The 13,997-nt window shown below is 39.4% G+C and overlaps 1 protein-coding gene across 2 annotated transcripts; it reads right to left on the reverse strand.

The window, feature by feature from the left end:
• Window positions 1-458: 458 nt before the first annotated feature.
• C19H3orf49 (chromosome 19 C3orf49 homolog) lies at window positions 459-13,467 on the reverse strand. Of its 2 annotated transcripts, none has more exons than XM_077858225.1 (5): window positions 13,119-13,467; window positions 9,014-9,333; window positions 4,980-5,080; window positions 1,199-1,312; window positions 459-743 (listed from the first exon to the last, which is right to left on the reverse strand). In XM_077858225.1, the coding sequence occupies exons 1-5, from the start codon at window positions 13,241-13,243 to the stop codon at window positions 546-548; spliced, it is 858 nt and encodes a 285-aa protein (XP_077714351.1). In that variant the 5' UTR covers window positions 13,244-13,467; the 3' UTR covers window positions 459-545. The 2 variants fall into 2 exon arrangements, with proteins under 2 accessions (XP_077714351.1, XP_077714350.1); XM_077858224.1 differs by having other exon boundaries at window positions 4,980-5,104.
• Between the last annotated feature and the right edge of the window lie 530 nt (window positions 13,468-13,997).

The raw sequence follows: 13,997 nt of genomic DNA on the forward strand, positions 1-13,997 counted from the left end.
ACAATTGAGCTAAGGCTGAATCAGTTGTAATTTTCTTAAGTAGTGAATTTAATGTTCAATACTTGTTAGGTTCCACCCTTACCCACTTATTTTAGTTCGGAAAGCATGATTCTTTGCATGAATCATACCTTAAACAGTGTTACATTTTTGTAATTTTAATAAGAATTCTTATCTTTATAAGTATGAAAGTTTAAATTTAGCTCAGTAGTAGTCATATTAAAAGTGTCATAATACCTTTAAATGCTTCCTCTAATTTCATCTGGCAAATCCTGGGAGAAATTTCTTTGCAGAGTTGCTATGCCCTAATAAGTATTTCTGTTTTCCAATATTAGTAAGAATTATGAAGCAAAAATTTACTAACATTGACTCAGAATTAAAAATCAGTTTTTCAAAAAAAGGATTTTTTTTTAAGGACTGTTGGGTAGAATATTCTAAGAAATGTCCATCTCCCCAACTGATTAATTCACTAGAGAGATTTATTCAGGATTATGTACCAAAAGATAAGAATTCCTATAAAAAATAACTTTTATGAAGTCAGGAGCAAATCAGAAGCAGCAGCAGGTACATGGGAAACACACGTTTTTCAATTTATACTTCCTCATGGTTCTCTTGGATATCCTCTGGAATTGCTTCGAAGACTGAAGAATTTCGTCCCCTAGAAATTCACACTGTTGAAGCTCAGCGTGTCTTTGGGCCAATAACTGCATGGATTTATCTGTCACTGTTTCTATGAGGTCATCCACCTGTGACAGACAGATACAAAGAAATGTAGCCATATGTTGGGAAGCCTTGTCAAAACCAAAGGGATGGTGGCTTTTCCTAAGAGACCACTTCAGGAATCAGTGGATGTTTTGCAAATCCCAAAGTATTACTCTAATTCAAGTCATAGCAAACAGAGCTTGAAAACATAACATTTACCACCCAGTGGTAAAGGGAATCTCATTTCTTCTCAAAAGAAGCCTTTGTGCATGCCTTCATTTTAATTGAATTCACTTAATATTTATTAGGCACATAGCATCATCCTGGGTGACCTTAGCAATCCTTTAGCCACTCTCAGGATCCCCCCTACTAACATATTTCTTCATGTTAATAATTAATTTCATCGCACAACCATGCTGCCTAGCAGGGCTGTGTATTCAGTTCAACTTGGCCCTCTGTGATGCATCTGAAACACAAAGCGAAAGCCTTTGCCCACTACCTGCATTTGAAGTTTTCCTACTGTCAAGTCTGATTTTCGGAGGATGTTTCCCATGCTAGGTTTCTTTTTTTTAAGTGCTGGAAAGTGTGATCTCTTTTTTGATGAATACGGAACCTATCATAAAAACGCAAAAACACATCAGATTAAGAAGTACCCATATTATTTCTGTGATAGTGCTTAAATAAGAATTCTCACCCTTGGGACATTATAAACTGAACATTTGCCACATAACAACGTTGAGTTGGAGAGCGTATTCATATTATCCTCCACGCCCCATGTATCTCCTTTGTGCCCAAAGCTCTCTTTGAAGAGATCTATAGGGTGCAGAGAAATGAGATTGTCTGGTTCTGAAAGAATATACAGTGTCAGGAAAAAAGCAGGTCACTCGCAAGGGGAAGAAGAAGAAATTGCCTCTGTGGCCGCTGAGCGCAGTGAGAGTGTGGGGCTGCTGAGGACCAGTGTCCCAGAAAGCTCATTATCCCTGGATCTAGTTGTTAATTTGGTCTCTTTTCTGTAGGTTTCCTTATTTTCATAGCAGACATGCCTCCAAACATAAAAAGAAGGCTCTGGGTTCTTTTCGCCCCATGCCTGCTAGTTTTCCTAGCGTCCCTGGCTTGCTGGTTATAAGTACCTGTCCTAATAGGATTGCTATTGGAAATCATTCCTAGGTCAGGGCTCCTGGCTAATAGGCCCTTTTTAGTCTTACTGGGTTCACTCTTCCTTCACTTAGTAACTAATATTGAGACTATTGTGAAACCTACACAGAGTGGGATGTCGGAGTATATCTGGGGCCTACACTGTGTCTGAGTTTACAAAGGCGTCTGCTGACCCACCACTCTGCCCTGCCAACTTGCCCAGGCTCCCATGTCACTTGTAGGACCCTCCCCAATCCATCTATATATATAGTTGGACTCCACTTTTTTTCTCTCCATAAAACCCAGTACTTTTTCCTACTGAACGAATACTTACCACAACACTTACTGAACACTTACTAAGTTACTTCTCTGTTGAATACCGCTATTCTAAAGTCAAATGCCTAGACAGTTCAGGTAGGTTGTACAAAACAGGACCAGTTGCTGCTAGTGGTAATCTGGAGAGAATGTGCCTCCCACCAAGGGGCCAGTCTCTGCACATCTCCTGTTGTTATCATGAGGAATTGTAGGCCTAATGTTTTGAAATCCTACTTTTCAAAAGAAGTCTTAAAATCCAGATTTTTAAAAAATACTCTAATTTTTAAATGTGACCAGTTAATGCAAATATATTATTGAGGTCATTCTGAGAGCTAAACAAAACGCTTCGCAGCCAGTTGACAACCTTTGATTTAAGTCTTTTGCTGAACAGCAATCTTACTATATAACCAGATGTATCCTTTTTTTTTCTTTTTTATGGTCAGTGATACTTGTGTCCTAAGAAGTATTTTCTCTGCACTGAAGTCATTTCTATCAACTTCCAGAAGTTTTAAGGTTTTACCTTTTCCACACAAATCTATAACCCAACAGAAATTAATTTTTTTTAAAGATTTTTATTTATTTACTCATGAGAGACACACAGAGAGAGAGGCAGAGACACAAGCAGGCTCCATGCAGGGAGCCCGACGCGGGACTCGATCCTAGGTCTCCAGGATCACAACCCGGGCTGAAGGCGGCGCTAAACCGCTGAGCCACTGGGGCTGCCCAGGAATTAATTTTTGTATACAGTGTGAGATAGGGATCAAATTTCTTTTTTTAATATTTTATTTATTTATTCCACCCAGGGACCCCCCAAATTTCTTTTTCTCCATATGGACACCTACTTGTCCCAGTGCCATTTATTCAAAAGATTATCCTTACTTTAATGCTCTACAGAGCTGTGGTTTAATATCTATCCCCCTAATAGATTATAAATTTCACAAAACAGGACTATATCTATTGGATCTTTTTGCCCCCAAACCTAGAAATCACCCATTATAAAGTAGGAGTACAGTAAATGTCAACCAAGCACACAAAAAGCAAAATGCAGGACGCCCGGATGGCTCAGTGGTCCAGTGTCTGCCTTCAGCTCAGGGCATGATCCTGGAGTCCTGGGATCGAGTCCCACATTGGGGTCCCTGCATGGAGCCTGCTTCTCCCTCTACCTATGTCTCTGCCTCTCTCTGTGTGTCTCCCATGAATAAAAAAATAAAATCTTTTTTTAAAAAGGCAAAATTCAAAACTAATATTGGCGTATTCTAACAATGATACCCCAAAACAGCTCTGTTCAGTAGAACTTTCTGCAAAAACAGCCTCAAGCCACATGTTGTTATTTAGCACCTTGAAATGTAGTAAATGCAACTGAGGAAATGAACCTTATTTTTAATTAAATAGTCACATATACCTGGTGGCTACCATTTTGGACAGAAGTATAATTAGTATTTAGCCTAGTAGTTATGAGTAAGGACTCTAGAGCCAGATCTTCCTGGATTTGAAACCTGTCTCTGCCACTTATCTAAGTAAATTATTTAACCTCTCAGAGTTATCCCTAAAATAAGGATAGTATTGCTACCTACCTTTTATTTATTTATCTTTTAAGATTCTATTTTTAAGTAACCACTATCCCTTATGTGCAACTTGAAGTCATGACCACAAGATCAAGTCGCACACTCTTCCAACCAAGCCAGCCAGGCACCCCTATTACTATCTACATGATTAGACTGTTGTAATTATCATCTGAGTTGATATTTCCAAAGCACTTAAAACTGAAACAAAATCAGCTCTAAGTAAATGTTTGTTGTATTTAAAATAATAATAATTCAGTTGATTTAAAAAAATAGTGTGAGCAATTTAGGCTGAAGCTTACATATGCACAGATAAATATAGGCTTTGGTTTGGACACTCTTGGATTGTACCACCACACTGTCTTTACATGTGGCTATCTTTTCATTTCAATTACAATGAAATAAAATAAAAAATTCAGCTTTTTAATTGCACTGGCCAGATTTCAAGTTCAAAAGATACATGTGTTTGGGGCCTCTGGGTGGTGCAGTCAGTTAAGCACTTGACTCTTGGTTTTGGCTCAAGTCGTAAACTCAGAGTCCTGAGGTCAAGACCCGTGTTGGGCTCTGTGTTCAACAGTCTACTTGAGATTCTCTCTCTGCCCCTCCCACTCATGCTCTCTCTCTCTCAAATAAACAATTTTTTTTAAGTCATATGTGGTTAATGGTTAGTGTACCAGAATAGCATACACTTGCATCTTCACGCAAAGTTCTATCAGGCAGTGCTAGTCTAGTGAATTCCTCTCCTAGGGCAGCCCAGGTGGCTCAGCGGTTTAGCGTCACCTGCAGCCCAGGGTGTGATCCTGGAGACCTGGGATCGAGTCCCACGTCAGGCTGCCTGCATGGAGCCTGCTTCTCCCTCTGCCTGTGTCTCTGTCTCTCTCTCTCTCTCTCTCTCTGTCTCTCATGAATAAATAAAATCTTAAAAAAGATAAATAAAATAAAAATTTAAAAAAAACAAAGAATTCCTCTCCAAGCAGCATATGTGATTGACCTGATGCTAATATACTAACTCAATAGTTGAATGGTTGAAAAGTCACTATAAAGCTCAGAATTTCACTGTTGTCCAGACTGTAGTAGAAGTTGAACCATTAAAGCTCAGAAGCAGAGGAATCAGACCTGGAAAGCCTGCTTGCTGTGTCCTCAAGTCTTGGCTAGGAGAATACAAGCAGCAGATATGAAGGCTTTATTATGAGAACTTGGCTTTTCCCACACCCCTAAACATCAACTTCTTTGTAAGTCTTTAGAGGCGAGTTTGGTTTAGCATAGTACCTTTTGCAGTCCCGAAGGAAGGGATGTCACAGATAACCGCTTCGTGGTTCTCCTGGCCCGGAGCAGTGTACTTCCTCGGGTTATCTCCTCTGTCTCTGCTTCTACAACATCAAGTTGTATAGTCGCTTAGAGAGAAGGGAGAGGGGAAAAGAACCTGTAAGGATCACAAAAATAAACTTTTTCTCTTCTTCTTCTTCTTTTTAAGATTTTATTTATTTATTTATTTATTTATTTATTTATTTATTTATTTATTTAAGAGACAGTGAGGGAGAGAGCACACAGCAGAAGGAGAGGCAGAGGGCAGCCCGGGTGGCTCAGCGGTTTGGTGCCGCCTTTGGCCCAGGGTGTGATCCTGGAGACCCAGGATGAGTCCCACGTCGGGCTCCCTGCATGGAGCCTGCTTCTCCCTCTGCCTGTGTCTCTGCCTCTCTCTGTCTCTGTGTCTCTCATGAATAAATAAATAAAATCTTTAAAAAAAAAATAAAAGAAGAAGAAGGAGAGGCAGAGCAAGAGGGAGAAGCAGACTCCCCACTGAGCAGGGAGACTGATGCAAGCTCCATCCCAGGATCCTGGGATCATGACCTGAGCCAAAGGCAGACACTTAACCAACTGAGCCACCCAAGCATCCCACAATGATTACCTTCTTATTAGAAAGTATCCTGAAAAGACCAGCATCCCATGCCATCCCAATAGCTTTCTTCCTTGGAGTAAAAGATTTAAAAAATGGGTTTGCTTTTTTCTAATCTTATACTTTTTCCTGTGCACATTTGCCTTTTCTTGTGGTCACGACCTCAGTGGTCTCCAACCTGTTCTGGCAAGGTGGTTACGTCTCTTTGAGACTTCAGTTTTGCCCTTTGTTACTTTTTCCTTTAATTATTGTGGAATTAGAAAAAGTAACTCTCTCATGTGTAAGATGATCCCTTGAGTACTTGTTATTGATTGAAAGAATGTTTAAAGTTACTCACTCTCCAGCAATGTGATTCAAGGCTCTGTGGTCATATGCCATATTCACCGTTTCTCTCATTTTCCAGGAACCTTGGGCTCCTTAATATTTTTCTTTACATCAATTCAATCCTTAACACAATAAATGCCTTTATAAAGGAAACTTCAAGATACTAGCATAAATAAAAAACCAGTATCAATACATAGGCATTAATATTAATATGATAAAAATAAAACCATATTATTGCCTGTAGAAGGCACTACATTTGAGATTATTCTCCATTTCATTAAAAAAAAAAAAAAAAAAAGAGGGATCCCTGGGTGGCGCAGCGGTTTGGTGCCTGCCTTTGGCCCAGGGCGCGATCCTGGAGACCCGGGATCAAATCCCACATCGGGCTCCCGGTGCATGGAGCCTGCTTCTCCCTCTGCCTGCTTCTCCCTCTGCCTGTGTCTCTGCCTCTCTCTCTCTGTGACTATCATAAATAAGTAAATAATTAATTAATTTTAAAAAAAAGAGGGCAGAAAATAAAGCCTTTATTTCATGTTGGTGAAAGGATTGCTAGGGGCATTGGGGAAATGGTGTTTGCTATTTGCTCTGTGTTTCAGTGCTTTCCTGCTGTGCTCACACCTACAACCATCTTGTTGGGCTTGGGGGTCTATTGATAAGGACTTCACTAGGAGTGGTGGCTCTAATCAGTCTATGGGGCTCCACCTTCAGAACAAGGTGCTCTACCCAAGGACTCTCCCTGCCCTCCACTATCCAGCTCTTCCCCATACCTTACACCTTCTGTCTATGAATGCTTCTCCCTTTACCTCCCCATCTCCACCGCCACAACTAAGCAAGCTACTATCCTTCATTGCCTGAATGAATGGAAGAACCTTTTTACTGTCCTTTCTGTATCGGATATTGCCTTCCTCCCATCCAGTCTCTACTTTGCAGCCTGAGCTATCTTTAAAAGAAAATGCAAATCAGACTATATTAATTCCCAGCTTGAAAGTTTTGATGGTTTCTTATCTTAGGAGAATCTTAAAAATCTTAGGAGAAAGTTAAAAAATTATTAATATGACTTACAATATCCTGACCACCTTATTCACCAGCCTTTTCCTGGCTGATTTACTTTCATTTCTTTTTTTTACCCTGTGTTCTGTGTTTATACCCAATATATGGGATGAGAATATGCTCTCCCTTTCTCCTGGAAAACTCTTGCCACTCTTTTCTCATCTGACTCTAGTTGTCCTTCAAATTTCAACTGAGTTGTCCCTTTCTCAGGGAGGCTTTTCTGGAGCCCCCTCCCCAAAAGTTAGAACAGAGCACCCATGATGTGTTTCCATAGTACCTTGTGCTGCTACTTTGCATCAGATGTAATTATCTGCCTAATGTTGGAATGTCTCTCTATGCTATGACCTTATGAAGGCAGGGACCACGTCTGTTCTATCTGCTACTCTATTCCCAATCGCGTGGCAAACACGTAATAAGTACTTAGCAAATATTTGTTAAAAATGTTGCAAGGGTCAACAGGGAAGAGCCACTATCTTTGATCCCTGGGTGAGAGTGTCATAATGTTACAGCTGTGGCCTAAAGACAGATTTTCTGAAGAAATCTTGGTTTGGAGATGGGTTATTCCAACAAAGATGAAAATAAGCCAATGTACATGGGTAAGGAGGAGGAACTGAGCCTCTGTTTCCTATAGACTCTTCAACTCCAATCCCATCAGTATGGAAACATGCCATCTTTGTTATTTTCAATGAAAATAGATAAGTGAATCTATGCCGGGTAATTGCTAGATGCTTAGAAGCTAGCATTAGTGACTGCTATTTCCAGAAGAGAGAGTGAGTTTGAAAGGGCAGTCAGCTGGAAGCCATCAGTTTTGGGAGGAGATGGGGTTTCATTTGTTTGTTTTCTGGAAAAAGTACTCACCAGGTATGCCGCCTTATCACTGTATGAAATGTGTTATTGTGTGTGGATTCCCTACTGTAAGGGTTGTGTACGTTTCCTGATGCTCTGCGATAAAGGACATTAAGAAGCTACACAGGATATTTAAAGCAGTGAAGTTGTCCTGTGTCACACTCTAACGGTGGATACATGACGTAACTTGGTGGGTTTGTCGTATTAGGGCAAGATGCTAATAATAGGGGAGGAAGGGGTAAGGAGAGAGTATATGGGAAGTTAATCTCTATATCTTCCATTCAATTTTTCTAGTAAACCTAAATCTGTTCTAAAAAACAAAGTCTATTAACTTAGGAAAGCTACAGAGAAGAATGTGAATATTAGTGGTATTGTTAGTTATAACTCATAGGACCACCGCACCCCCCACCCCCAGCATCACTATTTTGTAAAAAAGATTTCAAGTTAACAGTTCAAATGCTGATTTTTCCATAAGGTACACAGAAAGTAGATACAATAAAATAAAATGTCTGTTATGACTTACCAATCACAAATTTTATTCATAGAATTCTCCCCATACCCTCCATCCACTGTAGGGAGTAGCTATTTGGAAGGCTGTATTACTACTTTTTCCAGAAACAAAATAATAGATAAATCTCACTTTAGTTTAATTTTCTAATATATATGTATGTATATGCATATGTATTTATGTATATGCACATACACACATATATGCCTGTGGACACACGTTCATTTATTTTTTTTAAAGATTTATTTATTCATGAGAAACACAGAGAGGGAAAGGCAGAGACACAGGCAGACACACTCCTCGTAGGGAGCCTGATGCGGAACTCGATCCTGGATCCTGAGCCAGAGGCAGACACTCAACCACTGAGCCACCCAGGCATCCCCTGTATGCATGTTTAAATGAAAAAAAATGGCTTTACAACAATTAGACCACTAATTGGACTGGGAGGGACCTCAAAGACAATATAATTCAGAGCTTTTTAAAAGGTTTGTACATGCAGATCACTTGGGGCTCTTTCCACATCACAGATTCTGACTCAGTAGACCCAGGCAGGGCCTGAGATTCTGCATTTCATCCAAGCTCCCAGGAGATGCCACAGTTTGGGGTAGCAAGGAAAGCCATCCCAACTTCACTATTCCTCTTGGCCTTGCCACTTAACTGTAAGTTGCTTTTGATTACCATTCTGTGACAGCTTTCTCATTCTTGGTTTAGTAAATAACCTGGGGGATGGAAGTTCCTTGACAATTCTGGGAAGAAGGCCCTGTGTGTTTGAAAAGGTTTCCTTATGGTTAGTAGAGGCCCCTCTGCTGACACTTGCCAACTTGCTTCTACATTTGTAGGACAGCATCCTTCCCAAAACAGTCTTCACTTTCTTCATCAGATTTTTTTTTTTATTTTGCTGGCTTTCATGAAATTCCATGTCGCTATCACCAGATGATTCCTCTTTGGGGATCAAGACATTTTGTTTTACTAAGTTGGTGGACACAGCTCTATGCCATCTAAACAAAATAAAAAAGAATTGGTATTACGGGAATTGAAAAGTTAAAAACAAATCATTTAAATCATCAAAATCCAAACTTGAATTGTGAACAAATTATATAATTCCAAAAAATAAAACTGATACCAAGAACCAAATCATAGAAAAACAAAGCCAAACCAACTACTTTGTGTTTTGTCCCCCAACTGTAGTTATGTGCATTCTGGCCACTACCTCATTGTTCCGTAAGAGGTAGGTAGGTTACACTATTATCTTCATTTCACTAATGAGTAAGTTGAAACACAGAGAGGTTAAATTATTTGACCAAGCATAGAATGCAGATTTTAATCCAGGTCTCTGACCATTAGAACACATATTGGCAAATTAGTAACCTTCTTTCAATGTTGAGAGGATATAATTTTGTTGGACTTGGTGGTTCCCAGCCTACAGTGATGAAAGATGAGAAATGGCAGGGGTAGTCAATAAGGTATATAATCCCAAGGCCCCATAAATGATGCATGTACATAAAACACTCATTTAGATAGAATAACTCTAAACTCTTATTTCTAAACTTCTGAACAAAAAAATAAATAAATAAAATAAAATAAAATAAAATTCCAAACAGTCATACACCATCTTCATCATTTTGGTCTATTTTAGTAATACAAAGAGATAATGAGGAACATCTGGGCTGGCTTGGTCAGTTGAGTGTCTGACTTTTGATTTTGACTCAGGTCATGATCTCAGAGTCGTGGGATGGAACCCTGAGTCCAGCTCTGTACTCAGCAGGGAGTCTGCTTGAGATTTACTCTCTCCCTCTCCCTCTGCCCCTCTCTCTGCTCATACTCTTTAAATAAACAAACAAATAAGATCTTTAAAAAAATACAAACAGGGCAGCCCGGGTGGCTCAGCGGCACTTCCAGGGCGTGATCCTGGAGACCTGGGATCAAATCCTACGTCGGGCTCCCAGCATGGAGCCTGCTTCTCCCTCTGCCGGTGTCTCTGCCTCTCTTCCCCCCACCCCGTGTGGGGTGAATAAATAAAATAAATAAATAAAATATTAAAAAAATATACGAGCAGATAATGTATCTTAGTAGTGTTCTATGTACTAAACACTCTTCTACGTTCTTTCATATATTTCATGTAATTTACCCCTCATCTGGTCATCTCCATTTCACAAATGAAGAAATTAAAGCTTCAAAAGAATAAAAAACTTAGCCCAGGATCTGATCCCAACACCTGTATTATTCTAAAATAAACATAATCTATACCGTGATACCATTATTTAGCTAATATTCTTATTCATTAGTATTGTTTTTGGTGTCATCCAAAGCAATAATATCCATAAAATCCCAAGGATTAAAAAAAAAGTAAACCTTCTGTTTTGAGGTAATTATAGTAAGTGTAGTTATTACAACATTGATACCGTCAAGATACAGATCATTTCTATCACCATCTTCATGTGTATGGCTGTACCCACTCACCCCCCACTGTCTCCCCAAGCTGTCCTCCTTTTGTATAATTTTGTCCTTTCAAAAATGGAATATAAATGGAATCATACAGTATATAACTTTTTGGGACTTACTTTTTTTCACTCAGCATAAATCTCTGAAATTAACCTAGATTGTTGTATGTATTAGTTATTCCTTTTTGTTGCTGAGTAATATTCCATCCATGATATGGATTACCACACTGTCTAATCATTCACTTATTGAAAGACATTTGGATTGTTTCTAGTTTGGGGCTAATATAAACAAACACAAACATTTGTGTACAGGTTTTTGTAGGAACATAAATCTTCATTTCTCTGACTGAAGTCCCAGGTTTTATATTATGTTATGTTACATTATGTTTGCAATAAATGTAACATATATTTCTAATATGGATTAAAATAAGTTAATAACTATTAAAAAATGGTCTTTGGGGGTGCCTGGGTGGCTCAGTTGGTTAGGTGTCTGTCTTCGGCTCAGGTTATGATCTCAGGGTCCTGGGATCGAGCTTTGCATCTGGCTCCCTACTCAGCTTCTCTCTCTCTCTGCTGCTCCTCCTACTTGTATGCCCTCTCTGTCAAATAGATCAATAAAATCTTTAAAAAAAATGTTCTAAAAAAATGTTCTTTGTATACTACGTAAAATATGTCAAGCAACACCAGCAGCACACACACCATCCCTCAAGAAATACTGTTCTAAACTGGAGCTAAATCATTCAACTTCTCCGTAATTATACATGGGAAGTAGTTCAGAAGAGCCCAGACACTGGGGTTAAATGGGCTTGTTCAACCCAACACCATACTTCCTAGCTGTGTGATCTTGGGCATGTAATTTAACGTCTATAAGCTTAGGTAAGCTATTTTCAGAAATGGGAGCATAAAAAGAAATAATTCATGTGGTTGGAACCCAATAAATAATAGCTTTTATTAATATGTGGATCACCTGAGCAAAGCGAAAAAGTAAAAGGCAAGGAGGGAGCTCAAGCAGGAGGTGGAAAGAAGGGGGAGACCATGTAGGCTAGTCCTTTTTGGGACTGGAACATTGGGACATTTTACTGGTTACACGGACACACAAACGCTAGGGGCGCTATTCACCTTCAATCATAGTGGTGTCTAAGTTAACTGAACTTTCTAACAGATGGCACTAAAGTGTCTCCAGGATAGAGTGCCATTTTATAATTTGCCCAAAGACCATTAACGGGCCAGGATTAATCTTCCTTAGAGCCTGTGAGAATCATTTAATAAAGCCATCAATTTCTACTACCCTAAATACATGCATACACACATACATCCTCTAAATGATGAAAATAACTTCAGGAATCTCAAGAACCCCAGAGGCCATCCACATAATCCTTCAGGTTAAAAGCCCAGCTCTAAGTAGTCTGAATCTCAGAATGTATCTCCCACTCCAACCCTTCTACCCTCATCCCCGATCTACTTAGAACATGACTAACAAAGGTGATTTTGCTCCAGGACATTGGACTAGAACTGATGAAATTTGTTTTGAAAAGAACCCTCCCCTCCTTAAGTTTCCAAATATCTAGATGGGTAATGAATTTATTTTGTAGTATTGCTTCCCCCTTCAATCTCTTATTCTTATTGAAAGTGGAAATCTCCACAATATTTCATTCTGTCCACAGAAGTTCAGCAGTTTGGTATTTGAGGATTCAGGCCTCATCAAAACACCTCATTTCTATGTCTGAGCTCTTGCTTATGAAGCCGGGAAGAAAGAAGCCAAAAGAAACAGGAAAATAAGTCATCTTGTTGATTTTCCTAATTAAAATGTATTATATTTGGAGTATTTCATTGGCTGTCTTCACAGTTTTCCCACTGACAGGAAATACCAGGTATAAGACAGTTTTAACATTACCTTAAAGGGTGTGCATGGCATGAAATACAATTAGTACATATTTCAGTACATATTGCCGGGCAAGGGAACAGAAAGCGTTGATCATGGACTCCTCTTTAAGAATATACTACTGAATTTTCAAAATCATAGTACTTGCATGGGATGCATGATATCTAAAATTCTGAAACTGGGCTAATTTTAGCATTATATGCCACATTAAAACTCAAATTTAAGTGGAAAGGAAAGGTTTTCCCCATTACAATTACACTCATAAAATGAAGCTTTCATTGTGGCACTAGGCTTCCCGACCAATGTATAAATGCAGCACCTCCCCCACCCCAATCCATTCAGAGTGTTCATTTCTAAAGGCAATGCTGAAAACCTTTTCTAATCATTGCAATGAATATTGTTTAATTAAAATCCAAAAAATCTCACTCAACAGAAAAGAAAATGAACTCCATTGGCCTACCTTTCAATCCCCTTCCTTTTGAATGGGCCATTTTTCTTTCTGGGTTGCTGGAGTCTTCGGTACTGACCACGTCTTCCACAGACACCCTTAAAAGACTCTGGAAGATACAGCTGAGGGTGGTCCATTGCTGTCAAGTCCACCCGTAGTAATTGTGTTGGATTTCTTCAGCTCTTGAGCTCCCAAAGTACAAAACAAATTCATGCAGTGCCAGAGGCACTTTTAACTTCTGGGCTGTTTGGGGGAAAGTATGTAGGAAATTTTTGGAATCATTTTCTTATTCCCTTCTAGGTGTGAGAGACATCATTCGTGGGACTGGCCCTGTTTATCACTTCACAGAGGTTGGGAATGATGCATTTGACAGAATGGTGGGAAATTCCTTTTTGCTTTGTGGAACATGTGTTCTAGATTCCTGGGCAAGGCAAATGCAGAAAAGGAGACCTGAGTTTGTAACCACTGCCATTTGGGTTGGTAATAAAATAATCACACACTAATTGATTATCACATTCAGATGTGCATGTTTGAATCTTAAAGAGGAAAGACCAGTAGGAATACTAAGGATCCCAACTTTTGTTAGATCTCTGAACTAGAGCCCATAAATACTTTCTCAGCCCTAGGGGACATACATTAAAAAGGCCAGTTTTTGGAATGCCTGGGTGGCTCAGTGGTTGAGTGTCTGCCTTCAGCTCAGGGCGTTATCCTGGGGTCCTGGGATCAGTCCCACATAGGGCTGTCTGCATGGAGCCTGCTTCTCCCTCTGCCTGTGTCTCTGTCTCTCTCTGTGTGTCTCTCAGGAATAAATAAAATCTTTTTTTTAAAAAGGCCAGTTTTTATTTGGCCATCTCATAGTATACCCCAAGGCTATTTTATTATATTACAGAA

Source organism: Canis aureus, chromosome 19 (assembly GCF_053574225.1).
Source record: "Canis aureus isolate CA01 chromosome 19, VMU_Caureus_v.1.0, whole genome shotgun sequence".
In the NCBI taxonomy this organism is placed as follows: domain Eukaryota; kingdom Metazoa; phylum Chordata; class Mammalia; order Carnivora; family Canidae; genus Canis; species Canis aureus.